The sequence below is a fragment of the Diabrotica undecimpunctata genome, chromosome 7 (assembly GCF_040954645.1).
Source record: "Diabrotica undecimpunctata isolate CICGRU chromosome 7, icDiaUnde3, whole genome shotgun sequence".
NCBI classification, from domain to species: domain Eukaryota; kingdom Metazoa; phylum Arthropoda; class Insecta; order Coleoptera; family Chrysomelidae; genus Diabrotica; species Diabrotica undecimpunctata.
Window position 1 is genome coordinate 52,026,440 of NC_092809.1, and position 17,437 is coordinate 52,043,876.

At 33.3% G+C, this 17,437-nt stretch overlaps 1 protein-coding gene across 1 annotated transcript; it reads right to left on the reverse strand.

Annotated features, from left to right (window-relative positions):
• Nucleotides 1-12,007: 12,007 nt before the first annotated feature.
• LOC140445342 (flexible cuticle protein 12-like) lies at nucleotides 12,008-17,245 on the reverse strand. The gene is made up of 3 exons (XM_072537314.1): nucleotides 17,087-17,245; nucleotides 15,326-15,594; nucleotides 12,008-12,301 (listed from the first exon to the last, which is right to left on the reverse strand). The coding sequence occupies exons 1-3, from the start codon at nucleotides 17,093-17,095 to the stop codon at nucleotides 12,097-12,099; spliced, it is 483 nt and encodes a 160-aa protein (XP_072393415.1). The 5' UTR covers nucleotides 17,096-17,245; the 3' UTR covers nucleotides 12,008-12,096.
• Nucleotides 17,246-17,437: the final 192 nt, after the last annotated feature.

The window sequence follows — 17,437 nt, forward strand, 5'->3', positions numbered from 1 at the left end:
ACACTGGAACCCATATGTCCGAAGATCAAACCGGTCACATTCGGTAATGGAGTGGTACCTATCAGACTCCCAAGCTATAACCAACTACCCCTCCCCATCACAAGACTTAACAAATGAGGAGGCTTTGTAGTGAAAGTTACTTTGGATGCCCTGGGTAATGGGATATCGTCTGTTTTACTTTAGGTGGCTCAGCCACCTGATTTTAGGGCTAGCTAGAAGAGCTTTTCTCCCTATGAATGACTAAATGTAATTATTTTATGACTTGTGTCCCAAAATGTGTGTTCAGGACAGCGAGTCACTGACCTAAGTCGGTGACCCCCCGCCCGGATAGTGTTTCCTCGGTCACTCAGCCCTCAAGCCCCACGTTTGTCGGTACGTTACCTCTATGCTTAAGTTCCGCGAACTTGGTCGTTTTGACCTAAATAAAGCTCGTAATGACACCTTCAATTTTTATATTAACAATCTCTCTTCAGATGACCACTCTATATGAAGAGCAACTAAAAATGTAAGAAATCGGGACTACCAATTCCTCCAAAAAGAAAACCTGATAGAAGTTGGGCCCAGACTGGCAATGAAAAAACTAATGTATTTGCAGAATATTTAGGAAATATATTTACTTCAAATTTAGTTCAAAACATAAACGATGATATAAGTAGCGAATATCTAGATACAGCCTCTCAACTATCTCCTCCAATAAAATCTTTCTCTCAGTGGTAAAACCCTCCAATAAATCCAACAGTGTTATAGAATAGTAACAAAATCAAGAAAAGTTTAAAAGAAAAGACTATGTGTGCCTCAGTATTTCTCGATATTCAGTTCCTGAAGTCCTATATTAACTAACGTCCGTTTCAAGTAAAAGTCAATAATGATTTCTCAACCTATCACTCAATCTAATCCGGAGTTCCTTAGGGAAGTGTCCTTGGTCCCTTCCTGTATCTGCTCTTTACTGCTGACATACCCACTACAGATGACGTCACAGTAGTGACTTTTACCGATGATACAGCCGTTTTAGTTTCAAACAAAAACCCCCAGACATAGCATCTGAAAAGCTGCAAAATTACTTGCAGACATTAGAGAATTGGTCGACAAAATGGAAAATTAAAGTCAACGAAAAATCAGCCGAAATCACGTTTACAACAAGAGGATGTACTTGCCCACAAGTTAGTCTAAACAATGCTCCTATGCTCCTATGTCTAAACAATGCCCCATTCCTACTATAGACGTTGTAAAATACCTTGGGTTGCATTTGGACCGAAAGCTCACCTGGAGACAACATATTAACGCCAAAAAAAACCAAACTCAATATAAAATTAAAACAAATGAATTGGTTACTTGGCAGAAAGTCACAACTGTCATTGGAGAACTAAATACTGCTTTACAAAGTCATACTTAAACCAATATGGACTTACAGCGTAGAACTCTGGGGCTGTAGCAAGCGTTCCAACATTAAAAATTTTGCAGACCTTCCAATCAAAAATACTGCCTATGATAGCTAACGTCCCTTGGTATGTGATCAATGCAACCATCCACAATGACCTAAAAAGATGTCATATCACTTTAAGTCAACAAGGCCAAAATTCGTAAAGCAACGCACCACAGCCATATTATCAGTGAATCATGTCAGCCACCAACGGATTAACGAAGACTGAAGAGGACTTGGCCAGAACTGTCGCTGGACAGTACCCAAATCAAGTCAATATTGTCATCACATTTACTAATTACTTAGTGTACTGTTTATGCGTAGATTGTAAATATCCATTTAAAATAAAAAAATAATAATAAAAACTACTTATCATGTGTAATAATATTATTTTTTGTATTATCATATGCCCATTAGTTTTAACGACGAATCATTACCGTTTTAATAAAACTGATTATTTTTCCAATGGCAGACTTTATTCAGTTTTTATTCAGTTTATCTGTTTATTTTGACTTGGTAGGTTTACTAAATATTTGTACTACTACTACTTTATCCTGAAGTGTGCGTATTTATATCAGGACTAAGTACTACTTTGATTTAGCCTAAGCTGGTTTATCCCATCAGATTTAGGACGAATCAGTTTGGACCAGGCTATACCAATAAATTGTATTGTATATAGGAATAACTAGTTTAGTCTATGCGAAACTAGTTTGTCCTGAAATTAAGTTTGTCCGGTTAAATATATAAGAGAGCAACAGCTGCAAAGAGAACGTACTGTGATAACACAAACACATTTCCCTTGGAAACGGGTATGAGGTAAGGAGACACCATCTCTTCTAACCCATTTACCGCTTTGTTACAGAGTACTATGAGAAGCAATAATTGGGAAAATATTGTAGTCAACATAAATGGATAGTTTCAGAAAATCTTGAGGTTTACAGACGACATAGTTATTATTGCAGACGGGGTAGACCATGCCTGGCAACTTTTTCATAACTTTTAGGGCTCTAGTACACAAGTTTGGCTTAAAAGTAACTTTTCTAAGATATAATTCATAATCAACCATTTAATGGTATAAAACATTTCAACTCATGGCAGGCAAATTAAACAAGTGTATACATACATGTATCTGGGCAACGAGAATAAATTAGGAAAAACACTTAGGCCAACGAAGTTAAACAGTAGAATAGAACTAACATGGGCAGCTTACGAAAAACTAACGGAAGTCTTTAGATCAAATATTCTTATGTGCGAGAAAAGGAAGGTCATGGATCACTGGGTATTCCCAGTTCTAACGTATGTAAAATTGACTATTACCAGAAAAGTATTCAATAAAATATAAGTGGCACCGAGAGCAATGGAAAAGTCAATGTTGGTTATAACCCTCAGAGACAGAGTTTAAAATCATATTGTTAGGAGAAAAATTGTGAGAAATATTGTCAGCTTTTATTGAAAATATTTATTAAATGCTTTGCCGATATTGGAAGAGCTATTAGAAACGCTACAAAATATTGTCGAGCCTGGGACTTAAATCTTTCTTATTTTGTCAAGAGCTATATAGTTTTACTTCTTCTTCTTCTTCTTCTTCTTTTTATACAGACATGACTGTCTGTTTTTCAGTGTGCCTTCCGTAAGTTGTCATTCCATAGTTTTTATGGTTTTCATACTGATTGTATTTCTATTGGGAAACCGTCTCTTGCCGTCCTTTCTACTTTATTTGTTGTCATTTGGCTTATATGATCGTTTTATTCTACTATTCTATTTCTTACCCAGTTCTTAATGTTCTCCACCTTGCATATCGTCACTGTTACTGCAATAGGTTGTATGTCAAAATTATTTACTTTTCAGTTTAAGGCATTCTCCAAACCAAAATCATCTATTCTAGCATACTCCAAAATCTCATGTAAATACGACATATTAATGGAGCGCGCGTATCCAACTAATATATCTTATACAGTTATGGTGTTAAATTGGTTGCTGCAATCAGACGTATGTCAAACATTTCAGAGCAAAAAGTCACGTTGGTTTGTTTTTGAGTGTTTTTGTTGATTGTAAAACAGAAATATACTAGAACTATTTGCATTTAGTGCTTTAAAAGTTCTTATCATTTTGTTATGAAAGGTAAGTCACTCATTTACGAATATTTTACATAATATTTTGATTGATTAAGAATTAGACATCCTAAACTAAAAATTCTAGCTTAATATTTTTACTTAAATATATCAATTATATAGAAAAATGTGGAAAAGAAATAATAATGCAGATTAAAGACTTCATGGAAAGGCCTTATAAAGGATTTAAAAATAATGATGAGGAGTTTACAAGCAAAATGTTAAAAAATGAGCGACAGATAGGGCCGAAATGCAATGGGCACCGACAAAATCCCGAACAAAGGGGGACCAAGGCAACCTTTTCAATATTGTGAAATAACCGACTCTCAGAGGCAAAATTTGTTCGAGGACTTTTGGAAAGTAAGTTCTTGGGAAGCAAAAAAATCATTTGTAAAGGCTCTAGTTCTTTCAGTGAAACCTAAATATCGACACACAACAACAGAACAAGATAAACGAAAGAAGGTTAGTTTGAAATACTATTTGTGAGAATTATCAGCAAGATGATTCATTCCAAAATACTGAATCCAAAAAACAGGTTTGCAAAGCTATGTTTTTATGTACTTTAGGTATTGGAGAAAAAACAATACGGAACTGGATAACGGAAAATCACAAGGATCATTCAAGCAATACTGGTACTCAGGAATCAAAAGAGCATATTCAAGGTGGTTCAAAAGACGTTGAAGAGTTTCTTTCAACTTTATCACACTTAGAGTCTCATTACTGTAGAACTTCAACTACGAATAGCTACAGACAGGTTTATCGGATGTATCAAGAAAAGTGTCGGGAAGCAGGCAAAAAGACAGCATCATGGACTACTTTTTGCAAAGTATTCAAAAAGCTAAATTTAGAAATATGGACACCAAAGAAAGATCAGTGCAAAGAAGTTTACCAGTCTTACCTACTTGGGAAATCTACAGCTCGACAAGAAAAAGAAAATGACAAAACCGAGTGTCAAAAAGTGAGAATATTTTAGTTTTTGTAGTAGATCTTCAAGCAGCTTTTAGCTCCTCGATTAAATACTGCAGCAAATACTACAAAACAAAGATAAAGGTGCATAACTGGACCTACTATGACCTAAGAGATAAGACAGTTACCTGCTTTGTATGGCAGGAGAGCCAAGGAGGTAATATTTTTACATCCATCCTGAACCAAAAGATTAGTGAACAGTGTCCTACAAAGATCATTATTTGGAGCATTACTGGAAGTAGGGCATACCCAAATGGAGGTAGACTCAGTACATAGTCTAATAGAACGAAAGTTGAGACGCAGAAAGGAAATCTGCCTCCTTTTTGATTATTTGCGTATTATACTCGCTCTCCTTTTTAAGTAGTTGAATTGACGAACACAGATTTTGAAAGGTTTAAGTCAAATTTTCATTTTAGCATAAGGCCTGGCCGTAAAACAGGATACCCAAGGTGACCGATATCTGCGCTCTCCAATACAATCCAAATGGAACAATTTTGTACAAACTGCAGTTATCAGTTACTTGGGTACGACATGCCTCATCTTCAGCGTTCAATTATTACCAATGATAAATTGTCTTATCTTTACGAAGGCTCGTATCCAATTGAGCGTACTAAGTATGCCCATTTACAAGAACTAAAAGAGTTTATTCCTGCATATTGCAGATTATTGTATTAAAATTTGTTGCATAAATAAGTTTTAATTTTGCACTTACATGAAGAAATATTTTTGTATTTTATGCCTAATGTTTACCTTCTATTACTTAATAAAATAAAATATTTAAATATCCTACAATTAGGTCTCGGTTCTGTATTACAATACATCACATGTCAAAAAATGTAACCAAGCGGTAGCAAGCAAATTATTTTGTCGTTAAAAACGGGTTTCTAAGCCGTAGTTAGTTGATCTGTTAATATAACATTAATATAATTCGACAAAAGTATAGTTTGCCCCAAACAGCAGATCGCGTATGTCATTATTGGTCTGATGACTGTTTTGTAAATTCTTCCTTTCATTTCTTTCCGGATATTTTTATTTCTCCATATTATTTCATTCAGCTAACCTGCGGCTCTGTTTGCTCTATTCACTTGACCTTTTACTTAAGTTTCGAGCTTTTCCTAGCTAGAAAATATGTTGCCTAGATATTTAAACTATTCTATCACTTGTTCTATTATCTGACCTTCCAGCTCCAATTTACATCTTAGTAAATTTGCTGTTATATCCATGCATTTTGTCTTCTTTGTGGAAATTAGCATGTTAAACGTTCTGGCGGTTATATTAAAGTGGTGTAGCATACGTTGTAAATCATCTTTACTTTGAATCAGAAAGTAGTCATGTGTCATCTGCATAGCAGATTATTTTAAGTTATTTTTTTCCTCTTTGGTATACTTTTTTCGTTTTTACTTTTTTCATTATTTTATCCATAATCAAGTTGAACAATAGAGGACTCAAAAAATCTGCCTGTGTTATCCCACTGTCAGCTTGAGTAGTTAATTCTTCTTTTACTTTTACTTTTATTGTGTTTTTTGGTAGATATTTTGATCGTTTTGATTATTTCTAGAGGTATCTCTCTTGCATACAATAATATCTGTTAATTTAACTCGGTCAAATGCCTTCTTAAGGTGCACGAAACATAGATATACCGGTTTGCTTTATTCTAATGAACTCTAATGAATTCATTAGAATAAAGCGTCGGCATGATTTTCCCGACCTAAAACCTTGTTGTTCGTCTATCTATTCAGTTCTGTAATAGAAAAATCTAAAGCCAGAAAATTTTCATGCGAGTCCTGTAAGAACAGGATAATGCGTTCTTTATCTAATTTATTTTTTATGAAATGTGTGTAATTTTGGAAAGACGAGGCTTTTTCAACAATAGTAGAAGGCATTGTAGCAATTTTTTATAAAGAAAAGACGACAGTATTACAGTATACTCCCCCTATAACAAACACGGTTATTACGAGTTTTCGCTTATAACGAGGTACATTAGATGTAACGTGAACTTTCTATTGAACTATAACCCTCTATAGCGAGGTAAATTTGCTTATAACGAGAGAAAATAAGATTGAAAAACGTGTTTTTTTACGTTTTGGCCCGACTGTAGCTATAAATAAATACCCGTTTTAACTGCCGTCCGCAATAAACTTCTTAGAATTTATGATTATTAGTCGGAAATTTACAATTTATGATTCACAAGTGTCATTGTAGGGGTTTGACCATTTACACCTAATAATATAGGTCCTAATAGAGAGGATCTGGAAAGGGTTTTAAAGGTTGTCAGAAACTTTATCCAAAGAAAAAACGCAAAAAAAGAAGCATAAAACTGTTTCACATCCTTAGAAAATATGATAGATAGAATACTGGACAATTTAAAGCATTCAAAAATGACAGACTTCTTCCAATTGCAGACGCAGTAGTTTATGTTATTCTTGAAAATACGCTTTTTGTTTTAACGTATATCATTGACAATAAAAGTAAACAACTCTTTTTTGTTTTAATGTATTTCATTGACAATAAAAGTAAACAACTTTTTTTCAAAAACGCCATTCAAACAATATTTATTAGCATCTTATATTGCTTCGAATGGCTTCACTATAGAAAGTTAATGTTTTAGAAAACTACATATTCATATGTATGCACAGTATTATTGTTGTTGGATATAACGAGATCCGCTTATAACGAGGTAATTAGTCTTCCATTCCAGTTCTCGTTATAGAGGGAGTCTACTGTATTTACTTTGGGAATACCTACTTACTGAGAATATTTCTTTATATTTCCGAAGATCATCTTGACTCTTTTTCAAAGTTTACTCATTGGAGTAGAACTGTTTATTTCGAGGATATATTTTTCTCTGAAATATTTTTTAGACATTTTTTCTAACCAAAAGGGCTATGAAAAATCTAAAGTAGATTTTGTTTTCTAATGTTTACTGTTATAATAATGTTACAATATTTTTCAAATTCTTCCATGAATACATCTGCTGAGAATAGGCCTTTCATTATATCCATTTAATCGAAAGACAAAAATACGCGTTTCTACAAAATATGGATGAGAAACTTAGGAGAGTAGTTCAGTTGCACCACAAACTAGTAATAACAAAAAAAGTTGGAATGATAATATTAATAGTTAGAATAGAATAAAAATAATATATAAGAATAAAATTAGAGACAAGTCAATAAATAGCATGGAATGATTATACTTATACAGAAAAAGGGCAACATATACATAAGCTAGTCAATATGTTAAAAACACAAATAAGAGATCATTAAACATGTTCATTTTATTTTCACTTTGTATTCATCAATTCTATCTGCAGTCATTGTATCCACATTATTTTCTCACATTCGCAACGAGTAAAACTAGGTATAAAGAAAAAATGGACCCAGTTCTGCAGAAAGCATCCAACCCACAAACAGAGTATTCTTCAGAAAATTGGAAAATATTTTTTTATGAACAATGAATTATTGTTTTTGTTTAAAATATTAATATTTCATAAACTTTACACCGCAGGCTTCGTTGAAATAGACTGCAGAAAACATAAAAAAAATTTTTTTTGAATACTGTGTTGATTTTTTGTGGGTTGGATGCTTTCTGCAAAATAAAAAATTCAGGTTATTCAGATTTATTTATTAACATTATTCCGACTCAACTACAAAAAAGGACAAAAGTGATTCTTAATATAATGTACATATTATATGGTAATAACAATATTAAAAATTTAAATTTCTTCAATACAGAAATCTAAATTATTGGTATTAAAGCAATCAACATCTTCTTCTATGCCTGCATTCCCGGTTAAATTTTCATAAAAACTTAAACAATCTGCTGGCAAGAGATGGTACATTTCCCGCAAATTTGCAAGCTTCGGTTCTGCTATTGGTTTCCCTTGAGGCCACAGTTTGACCAAATTTAAAAATACATCAGATTGAGTTTGAAGCTGTCGCCCTCGCGTTATCTTTTTTATATTAACCTCTTTAATGGGACTGTCAAAACTGTTCTGCTGAATGAATAATGAAAAAGGTTCATTTTTTGTTATCTTGATAGATCGTATAGTAAGCCAGTTAATTTTGTCACCATCAACAGATACTTTTCTGTTGGTTATATTGCTTTCTATGGATGATGTACCCAAAAGTCTTTCGAAGTCAGTTCAGTGACTACAAGTGGATTTTTCTTTCTGCACTCTTTCATGACATTTATGTAATCTGAAGGCAAATACATTCGTTGCTGGTGTTTTAAAGCCGATTCGATATCACTGAAATCCGAGTCGTTTGACAAAAAACTATGACCAGAACATAAGAAATTTATAGTAATATCTTCAAGATTATGGGATGAATGCAAAATATATTTTAATATCAAAGTAATTTTGATGTTGCGATTCTGCCCCCCACACGAATCGCTCCACAAGATCAAATGTTTTACATCAGATGACAAATATTTTTGGGTGTGGCTGATTAAGCATGATCCCACTTCCTGCGCTCCTCTACCAGCTACTCCTTCAGCCCATACGTAACAGTATCCACGATTTTCTGATCCACTATGCACCCCTGCAGTGTAGACCCAAAGTTGTCTCTTATAGAAAACGATGTTAGTTGGAATCCTAGGAAGTGGTAGAGTTTTCTCCAAATCAAAAGTGAGGCACTCATAGTCATTTAGTTCTTTTGCCTTTTTAAAATCTTCTCTTCTCAAGGATTGTGCAGTTTCAGCCTCATCAAGATGTCGTCTGTGTTTTTCAGTTAGTTTCTGTTTCTTCTCGTTATTTGTTTCATTATTAATTTCCATTTTTAAACTGTCGCCTACGTTGCATGTATCCTTTTTCAGCGTCTTAGTTCGCAAATTAAAGTTGGAATAAAAGATTTGTTTGTATTTGGTAATACTTACAGGTTTATCACATTCTTTGAAATACATTTCGTACATTTTGGCAAGTGTCACATGTGGAGGTAAAAATTTTGCGTCAGTTGTCTTCCGTAAGTAGTGGGAAATATATTTTGGGATCCTATTAATCTGATTGATCACTTCTTCCAACTTATGATCAGGCGTTTTATTCTTACCGCCTTGATTAACACCTCGTTGGTCTACTAATGGTGCGCGACCATGAAATTTCTTAAGTGCCGTGTTCACCCGGCAAGGGCTTATACCAAATGTTTTAACAAACATTTCTCTGCAGATGACTTTATCAGTTATGTTGTAACATCTAGAGAAATTACGTTTCTCAATATTTCTTCCGTAATTTCTTTTCTTTGGGACTTCGCGAACCGCAGCCGCTATGTAATTATTTTGGCAGTTATACGATTCTAGTGCCCAGAATTTTTCGAATTCCTGCTTTCGTACTTCAACGGAAACAAACTGTGAACACTTTAGTTTACATTGGCAGTCGAAATCTATAAACGTTCTTGATTCTGTTTTACGTCCTTTGTAGTCGAAATGGGTTACGTTACTGTTTCTACTTTTTTTTCCTTCGGCTCTAGATTGATCTGCAAATTTTCTTTTTCTTCCCTTTCGAGGTCTCCCTTTACGAGTATTTATTTCATTTGGTTCTTCTTCTGATTCACTGAACGAATCGGCCACTTTATGATGACGAGCAGGTTCATACGTAGGATCAGCTACTGAATCATCAGATCCATAGTCAGGATTTGTAACGCTTGCTTCTTCAACAATTCTATTACTATTTGGTTTATTCTGCATTTCCATGTTTTCTTTATTATCCGTAAAAATTTCATCCAGGGTAACTGACGACTTCTGGATTCCAGTACTAGTTAAGTTTGGGTTTCCAATAGTTTCAAAATCTGTAATATAAAAAATAAGTGTTAGTGGATATAAAATTTTGTTGCAGCAGTCGAAAAGTTAACTTTAGGCATAAAATTTATATTAACTTATGAGGAAAAGAAAAACATATAAGAAAAAAGATAGTTACCATCAACTAATTCTTGAAACTAAGATTCTTGATTGTCTTGGCCATATAATATGATGATATTATCAGTGTCATTATTTCTAAACTCTTGTACTGTCTCTAATTCTTGAAGCTGAGATTCTTGGTTATCTTGGTAGTATAATGTAATGATACTGCCAGTGTCATTATTTCTAAATTCATGTACTGTCTCTAATTCTTGAAGCTGAGAATCTTGGTTTTTTTGGTCATATATGATGATACTATCAGTGTCATTATTTCTGAACTCATGTTCTGTCTCTTCGAGAAATACGGGCCCATTAATTTCTGCTCCCCCATTTTCATCGCCCGAAGCGTGTTTCACAGATTCCAAAACAGACAATGTGTTTCTACTAGTGTCGGGATTAGCAATCAATATATCTAAAATAAAAACTTTGTTCAGTTCGCATAAAAGATTATTACTTTTTTAACTAAAACTAAACAGAGAATTTAAAACAAGTTTAAAAATGTTTTCTCTAGTGGCGTAAAAATGGGGGGATAAAACTTGTCAACTAACTCGATAGCGCGCCACTGGTTAAACGTTTCAAAACTTTATGTCAAAATATTAGGTACTTTATTAAAAAGCATGTTGGTCACCAAATTTGCAAAGAATATTAAATTTGAAGGTATTTTTGATTTATGGCAAATTGTTTATTTTTATTTCAAATTTTTAACACCCTGTATATCAGAAACTAAGCATTTTAAGGGTTTGTGTTCCTATATCAAAATTCATTAATTAACGAGAGCTCTCTGTGATAGAATGTTGTTGGTCGAATATAGAAACACCCTGTATCTGAGTATCTAGGTATACGCCATTAAAATTTTATTTATTAAATAAATTATTTTAAAATAAGCATTATATTTTTTCCTGTTATTTAAAACAAAACAGGAATCATTGCAAATTGGAACTTTGTAATAAAGTTGATATATTTAGAAAATTAAAGTCAACTACATCGTGTAATACCCAATATTATTTTTGTTTGAAATACAGTAAATTTGGAGTCATCAAAAATTAATTACTTACCCTGTTGTTTCTTGGCTAATTCCAATATTTTAGCAGCACGATTTCTTAACATGTTTAACAACACACACTTCCGTACTCGTTAGTAATACTTTAAAAGAACAAATTATGAGCAAATGTCCATTATTTCAACAAAAATACGATTAAGTAGTAGGTACGAGTAATAGTAATACGAGACGAAAAGATTATTTACTAGATTTTGAGGTTAGGTGGTAGATTTTTGTTTTGCAGAATGCATCCAACCCACTTGGTCATCACTTTGGTCAAAAGATAAATAAATAGCGGCAGGCGACCATGTGGGTTGGATGCGTTCTGCAATAAGTTAATAGATGGAAGTACATTTTATTTGTTAACCATGTGGTTTGGATGTTTTCTGTAAATAAATAATTCGTGATTATAAAATAAACATTTTCAATGATGATCGTTTTTTCCTATAAAATGCTAGGATAGCAGTTGGTCGTCTTCTGCAAAATGAAGAATAGGTTGAAAGCAGTGGAAAAATGACATTAGCTCTATTTTTGATATAATGTGGGTTGGTCGCTTTCTGCAGAACTGAGTCCAAATAAAAACAATTTTTAAAGAAAAATAAAAGTTTGTTTTATATTAACTTTCTGAATTATAAACATAGATGTTGAATGTCAACAAAACTCAATTGTATGGCTTAATGCACGGGTTGAACGGGTTGTGGTAGATGTGGTCCGGTAGCTCTGAAGCCGTCTTTGTCAGCAACGTAGTTAACTTCGAAAGTTTCGCCGTTAGGTCCTGGGTAAAAGTATCTTCCTACTACAGAGAGTGATTCCTCCTTAGTTCCGGCATTTTCGAGGACAGCTTGTTCTTCTCTTTGTTGTCCATCGCTGGTTTCAACACTAAAAATGAAAATAATATTTTACTTTTCGATTAAAAAAAAATGTTTAATCAACAATTTTCTTTAGAGAACAGGCTTCCGTTTAACAAAAATATTCTGAGGCTCATATAAATACATGAAATAGGAGGATCAGGGGAATACAACATTTTTTTTGTTTATTTTTGGCATCGTTACTAAATCGACTACTTAATAGTACCTAATAATGTTTCGATACCGTAAGATTTCGTTAGTGAAGTTTTAGTTTAAACCATCTTTTAAATCGGTGTAATCTATCATACCTACATGTCCTCCATTTTTAAAAAATGTGACAAAAAGTCGCAAAATAACTATAGAGGGATCAGTGTAATGCTCTCAATCGCAAAAATATTTTACACAGTAATAAAAGGAACAAAAGAACAACACATGGACTATTGTGGCGAAGAATACGCCGGATTCCGAAAAGCCAGATCGTGTCTAGATAACATATTTATCATGAGATAGGTGATGGAAAAGAACAAAGAGAAAAATATTGAAACACATATGACCTTTATCGACTTATAGAAACCATATAATAGCGTGCTGAGAAAATAAATATGAGACGCAATGAGAAAAATACACGTTTAAGAGAAATGGGTAAATATAACACAAAGAGTATAAAAAAACAAATGGGGTGCAAATAAAGTTGGGAGGCAGTGAAATAACAAGAACAATCACCGCAATAAAAGGTCTCAAATGGTAATGTGGCTTATCACCCAAACTTTTTACATACATAACTTTTAAGTATTTATGGTCAATAATAAGCCGGTACTTATATAAAAGATAGAGAAATTAAAATAGTATCGGAAAAACAAGCTACAAAGGCACTCCATGGAGTGATATGAAATAAAAATCTAACCAAAAAATACAAAAAAAGATCTTTCAGAGAATAGTGATGAATATTACCCTATATGGAGCGGAAGTATGGCCAATGACAAAATCAATATGACATAAAAAGAACAGTTGGACTGGACTTCATGGCGAACTCAGAATAAAAAAAAAGCCCGAGGAGAAGAAGAAGTAGAAATTCGTTACTTGGAGAACACTGCAGTGGAAATGTCGGATATTTGATTTATTTAAACATGTAATCGCAGATATTTAGTATTGGATATCTGGAATAAGTAAAGATAGAACGATTTAGAAATAAGTTGTGATTATGATCATCGTCCTCGGCAACAAAACCCGTAATGAGTGTGAGCACTGTTTGCATCTAATTCTTTCCTTTTTGCCACATCTGTTCACTTTTCATTGTCTAGTATAAAAGTTTTCTTTCCGAGGCATTATTATTTAATTAGAAAAAAAACCCTTGCCTCCTATCATATTATCTAATTTTTATCTCAAATGTGATTTGAGTTTTTATCCGATAAGTGAATAACTTATCTATCAGGCAACTTAAATCCATTCATTAGTAAAGTATAAAAGATCCGTCTGATCTTGTATACAGCCGCTTGGGCTTAGGCCCCTAAGGCAGGTCGAAAAAGACCTCAGTCGCGAAAACTGAGCATCGAGGTCATGTCCGACAAGCATGGGCTCGATGGCCAGGCCTTTTGGGTGCTCAGCCGGCGAGGAGACCAAAATGTATTTTTGTCAAATCGGTGGCTAAGTAACCGAATACATATTTCGGACAGAAAAACATCAACTTAAGTTGATGGCTCTCTATTAAAAACACATACTTTTTTTTAGGGACCTCAGTCATGTAGTCATGTTAGATTAACTTCTAATAGAATAAATAAAGTAAATAGGGAAAAAAGCCGATATGTGTGCTACCCTTACAGTTAGGTGGTTTAACCACAGACAGAAGTGAGACCGGTTTAATCTTTGGACATGTGGATGCCACTGTAAAATACTACACATGTTCCTAGGAGCAGGGTTGATCACTGTGTGTGTGCATGGGAATTATTTCCTTGCATCTAAAGTACGCAAGTACGATGTAAGGACTTCTATATTACAAACTTAACTTTACTATGCATCGATGTTCTATTAACTTTTCAACTCTTGAAGTTTAAAATCACTGCATACCCTTGTTTACCAACACCTATAATATTTTAAGTATTTTCTTTATAAAAATTCCACGGTAGGACTCATATGCCTTTGATTTCAGCAGTATATGCAACAACTGGTCTTATCAAAGTGTTTGCATCTCAATATTAGTTTATTTGGAGAGCAATGTGGATTTTATAGTAGCTTTAGGTTACCAAAGTGTACCCTGTTTCCCCTGTATTTACTTTCAAGATATTTTTGCTTAGGTACTTTATTTTATAAATCTACTGTGAGTTTTTGTGAAAAACTACTAACTCATTTGAATTTAAAATCTCTAAAAGTAACTTTCTGAAAGTTTTCTTTTTACTTTAATGATGAGATATTCCCAAACATTTCATTTAACTCTTGTTAATTTTAGCTTTTATTGTTTAATCAGGACGGCAGAAACATAAAATCACAGAAAGTGATGTCGAAAGAGCTGGGCAAAAGCCGTCCAAAAGCCTAGCAAAAGCTTGAAGTTTTGATATAGTTTCCACCTTCAATGTCCACGTTTCTACTTCGTACAGAAGCACTCAGTACACGTAGCATTTGAGAAGTCTTATTTTTGTTTCTAAGGTAAGGTCATGGCTCTTGAATACAGAGCTTATAGTCAAGAATGCACTTTTTGCCTTTCCGATGCGACATTTTAATCTCTTGGGTATTGTCCCACGACTCATTGATTATAGTTCCCAAGTAGTTGTACTATGAGACACGTTTAATTTTAATTTGATTCACATACAGATTTGCTCCAGTTATGTTTTCCTTGCTAATTATCATTACCTTTGTTTTACTGGTGTTCACATCCAGTACATATGTTCTTCTTGTTTCCGTTATTGTGTAAATTTTGCAGCCCTTTTATGGTATTGGAAAACACTATTGCATTATCTGCATACCGCAGGTTATTGAGCTCGACTCCATTTGAATCCGCCAATAAACAAGCAAAATTGCTGATAAAGGAGAAGAACAAGAAGCATTAATCAACTCTACTTACGCAAATCTATATCCCTCGTTTCCTACACTGCTTTCACTATCGTAACGTAAAACTTTGGCATCTTTGGATGAGTCATAGGCACCAGATCTAGCTACGTGTTGTTGAGGTTGGACTACTGGATGTACAGCATGCACTGCGGGATGTGGTACGGGATGCAATACTGGATGCACAGCACCATGAACCAGAGGTTTGAATGGCGAATTGTGTTGAAGCAATTGTGGATAAGCAGCAGCACAAGCTACAGCGATTAAAGCTGAGACAACAATGAGCTACAAATAAAGAAACGTTATTAATATTTTTTTATTTTTTAAAATTGTATATCATAAAGCAGGAATAAAAATACTTCAAAAATACAGGAATAAAAAATACTTCAAAAATGCAGGAGAAAATTAAGTCCTTCAGCTAACGAAAAAATTCATCACAAACTCTATATTATCACTGAATGTTTATTATTGTTGTAAATTGAAGCATTCTCTCCCAATTACATAAAAAATTTACCAAAATAGTCATCTGCAAACTAAAAAATACACTAAATGAAAATCGATTTCAAAAAAGATTATTTTAAAATAATGTGCTGTTATTATAACCTAGTTGTTTTGGTTAATTTCAAAGGAACTAGGTAATCATCAATTAAAAAACATAAAGTAATCTTCACAACAGATACTAGATTCTCTAGAGAATGTTTCATATTTTTATTAATATTCAACGATAATTATATAGATATAATCAAAGAATAAAAACTAGTGACAAATATATAACAAAAAAAAAAAAAATACTTTACCAAGATACCAAAAAAAAAACAAACCTTTTAAATAAAAATTGACATTTTAAAATTAGAAATAGCAAACTACAGTATTCACTCAAAAAATACAATCTAACAAACAAAAAGTACTTACACATAAATCTCGTGAAACGAAAAGTATATAAATTAATATAAGGAATTAAACTTACAGAACGCGATAAAAAAGAAGAGATTTACGGAAGATACGCCTCAATGATATTAGATGGACTAAGAGATTGCTGTAAAGGAGACCCCGTGAAGATAAAGATAAGAGAAGCTGAGGAAAACCAGCGACGCTATTGTAAGATGACACACGAATAGTAAAGTTTCCTGGAGGAGTATGGAGAAAGCTTATGTCTAGCAGTGAATATGAGAAGCTGGATGATGAAGATAATGATGAGAACAAAGTAGCCAGAGTATGTGCAAAGAAAACACAGGCACAGCGGAAATAAAAAGATACTGAAGAATCTTTGTAATTAATATAGAACGAACAATAATTACAAAACTAAAGTTGGTTTCCTCTATTGACAAAGATTTTATTCACCTTTCGACAAGAATGTATTATTGGTACTTAGTATCGATAGTACAATACTTTACATCCTAACTTTTAAGGTGGTATACTACTTCTGCCCAATGATACTGTAGAAATGAGGATATTCGTTGGGACAAATAAATGATAACGTCACAATCAAAACTAAACGTTGTACAGCAATGCACAAAAATAGTCTTCACCCATATGTTGTTTTGTTAGCGTTGTATTAGCGATGTCAAGAACGATGACAGGGAACAAAAATGAAGAGGATCAATTTTCTCGAAATGATATGCATAGATATTTTAGAACTAGATGAACTTTCAATAGATGAACTAGGATCTTTGTAATCAAAGCTACGGAAAACTTAATGGTTTTCTCTAATAATTTCAAACAATGAAATGATTTTTTTTCAGCAAACAAAAAAAAAAACGTTTGTCTTAACACTTACCACTTTCATTTTGATGTTTTGATTGTTTAAGCAACTGTGGGACAATGCAAAGACAATGTGGTCCTGCCAAAATTTATACTAATGGCAAAAAACTAAATTTAAATCCCCACTGAACATTAGACCTACACAAAAATAGTTTTAACATTTTATTAATTGATGCTATGACCTTATAGACACATATTTTATTGATATTTAAATAAGCAGATCCAATTATTACGTAAATATGTAATTCTTAGCTGGCTAGGGATTTCGGATGGTTCTTTTTCAATCAGCATACCAGATTTACGACCAGATAATTTCTTGTATCTCACTATATTATGACTATAATCCTTAATAAAATGGTCTACTTTA